Source organism: Trypanosoma grayi (assembly GCF_000691245.1).
Source record: "Trypanosoma grayi strain ANR4 Tgr_445_V1, whole genome shotgun sequence".
NCBI lineage: Eukaryota > Euglenozoa > Kinetoplastea > Trypanosomatida > Trypanosomatidae > Trypanosoma > Trypanosoma grayi.
Window position 1 is genome coordinate 1 of NW_008826064.1, and position 1,133 is coordinate 1,133.

At 56.7% G+C, this 1,133-nt stretch overlaps 1 protein-coding gene across 1 annotated transcript; it reads left to right on the forward strand.

Moving 5' to 3' along the window:
• Positions 1-111: 111 nt before the first annotated feature.
• On the forward strand, positions 112-825 carry DQ04_04451000 (putative structural maintenance of chromosome protein 4; the record flags this gene model as incomplete). The annotated part of the gene is made up of 1 exon (XM_009313577.1): positions 112-825. One exon carries the CDS (start codon positions 112-114, stop codon positions 823-825), a length of 714 nt encoding a protein of 237 aa, XP_009311852.1.
• Positions 826-1,133: the final 308 nt, after the last annotated feature.

A 1,133-nucleotide genomic window follows, 5' to 3' on the forward strand; every position in this document is an offset into this window, starting at 1 on the left:
CGTGACGCGGCGCACCGCGAGGGCAAGGCGCAGTACCTGCGACACAAGGACGCTGCCGACGGCGCGGAGCGGCGGCTGCTCGCGCTGAAGGAGGAGCGCCGTGGTCTCTTCATGGCGTGCTTCCGCCGCGTGCAGGAGCGGCTTCGCGAGGTCTACCAGCTGCTCACGCACGGCGGCGACGCCGACTTGGAGCTCGTCGATGCGCACGACCCCTTTGAGGGCATCCACTTTGTCGTACGCCCGCCGAAGAAGTCGTGGAAGCAGATATCAAACCTCTCCGGCGGCGAAAAGACGCTCTCGAGCCTTGCCCTCATCTTCGCCCTGCACGACATCAAGCCGACACCAATCTACGTCATGGATGAGATTGACGCTGCGCTCGACTTCTGCAATGTGTCTATTGTCGCCAACTACCTGCTGCGGCAGGCGAGTGGCGCGCAGTTCATTATCATCTCGCTCCGCAACAACATGTTCGAGATGGCCCACCAACTTGTGGGCGTATGCAAAGTGATGGACGTGACACGCACGCTTGTGTTGATGCCGAAGGGCTTCCAGCGTGTCGTGGAGGCCGCGCTGCTGCAACGCAAGCGGCAGCGGTCACCACAGCAGCGTCGGTCAGCAAGTGATGTTGCGCCGGACGGTGGCGGATGCATAAACGAGGAAAGGGACGAGGAAGAAGAGGAAATGGCCGATAGAGGATCTTGCCACTCTACGAGGGACAAGAACCAAAACAACAAAGATGGTGACACAAGAGCTGATGTAGCGGCAGCAGAGGCGACAACTACGGTAAGAGCACGAACACGTGTGAAGAGAGAACGCCGTGAGTGATGATGGCAGACTTTTGCTGCTTTTTACTGTTGTCATAGAGCGCAGTGGCGCACACTTCCTTCTTTGGTGTGTTTTCCCGTACTTTGTGTGCATGTCTTTCTCTCTCTGTGTGTGTGTGTGCTTGGAGGGGTGCAGTGTGCATGGCATATGTGTGGTACGCCCTTTGTTTTTGCGTCGTTTTAGAAGCACACACCCACACACACGCCGCACAAAGAGTCCACCCGGTACAGTTTTTTATTTTGCTCCCATTCTCTCTCGTTTTTTTTTTTTCTTGTGATACTCTCTCTGTGCGTGTGTGTGTGTGTGTG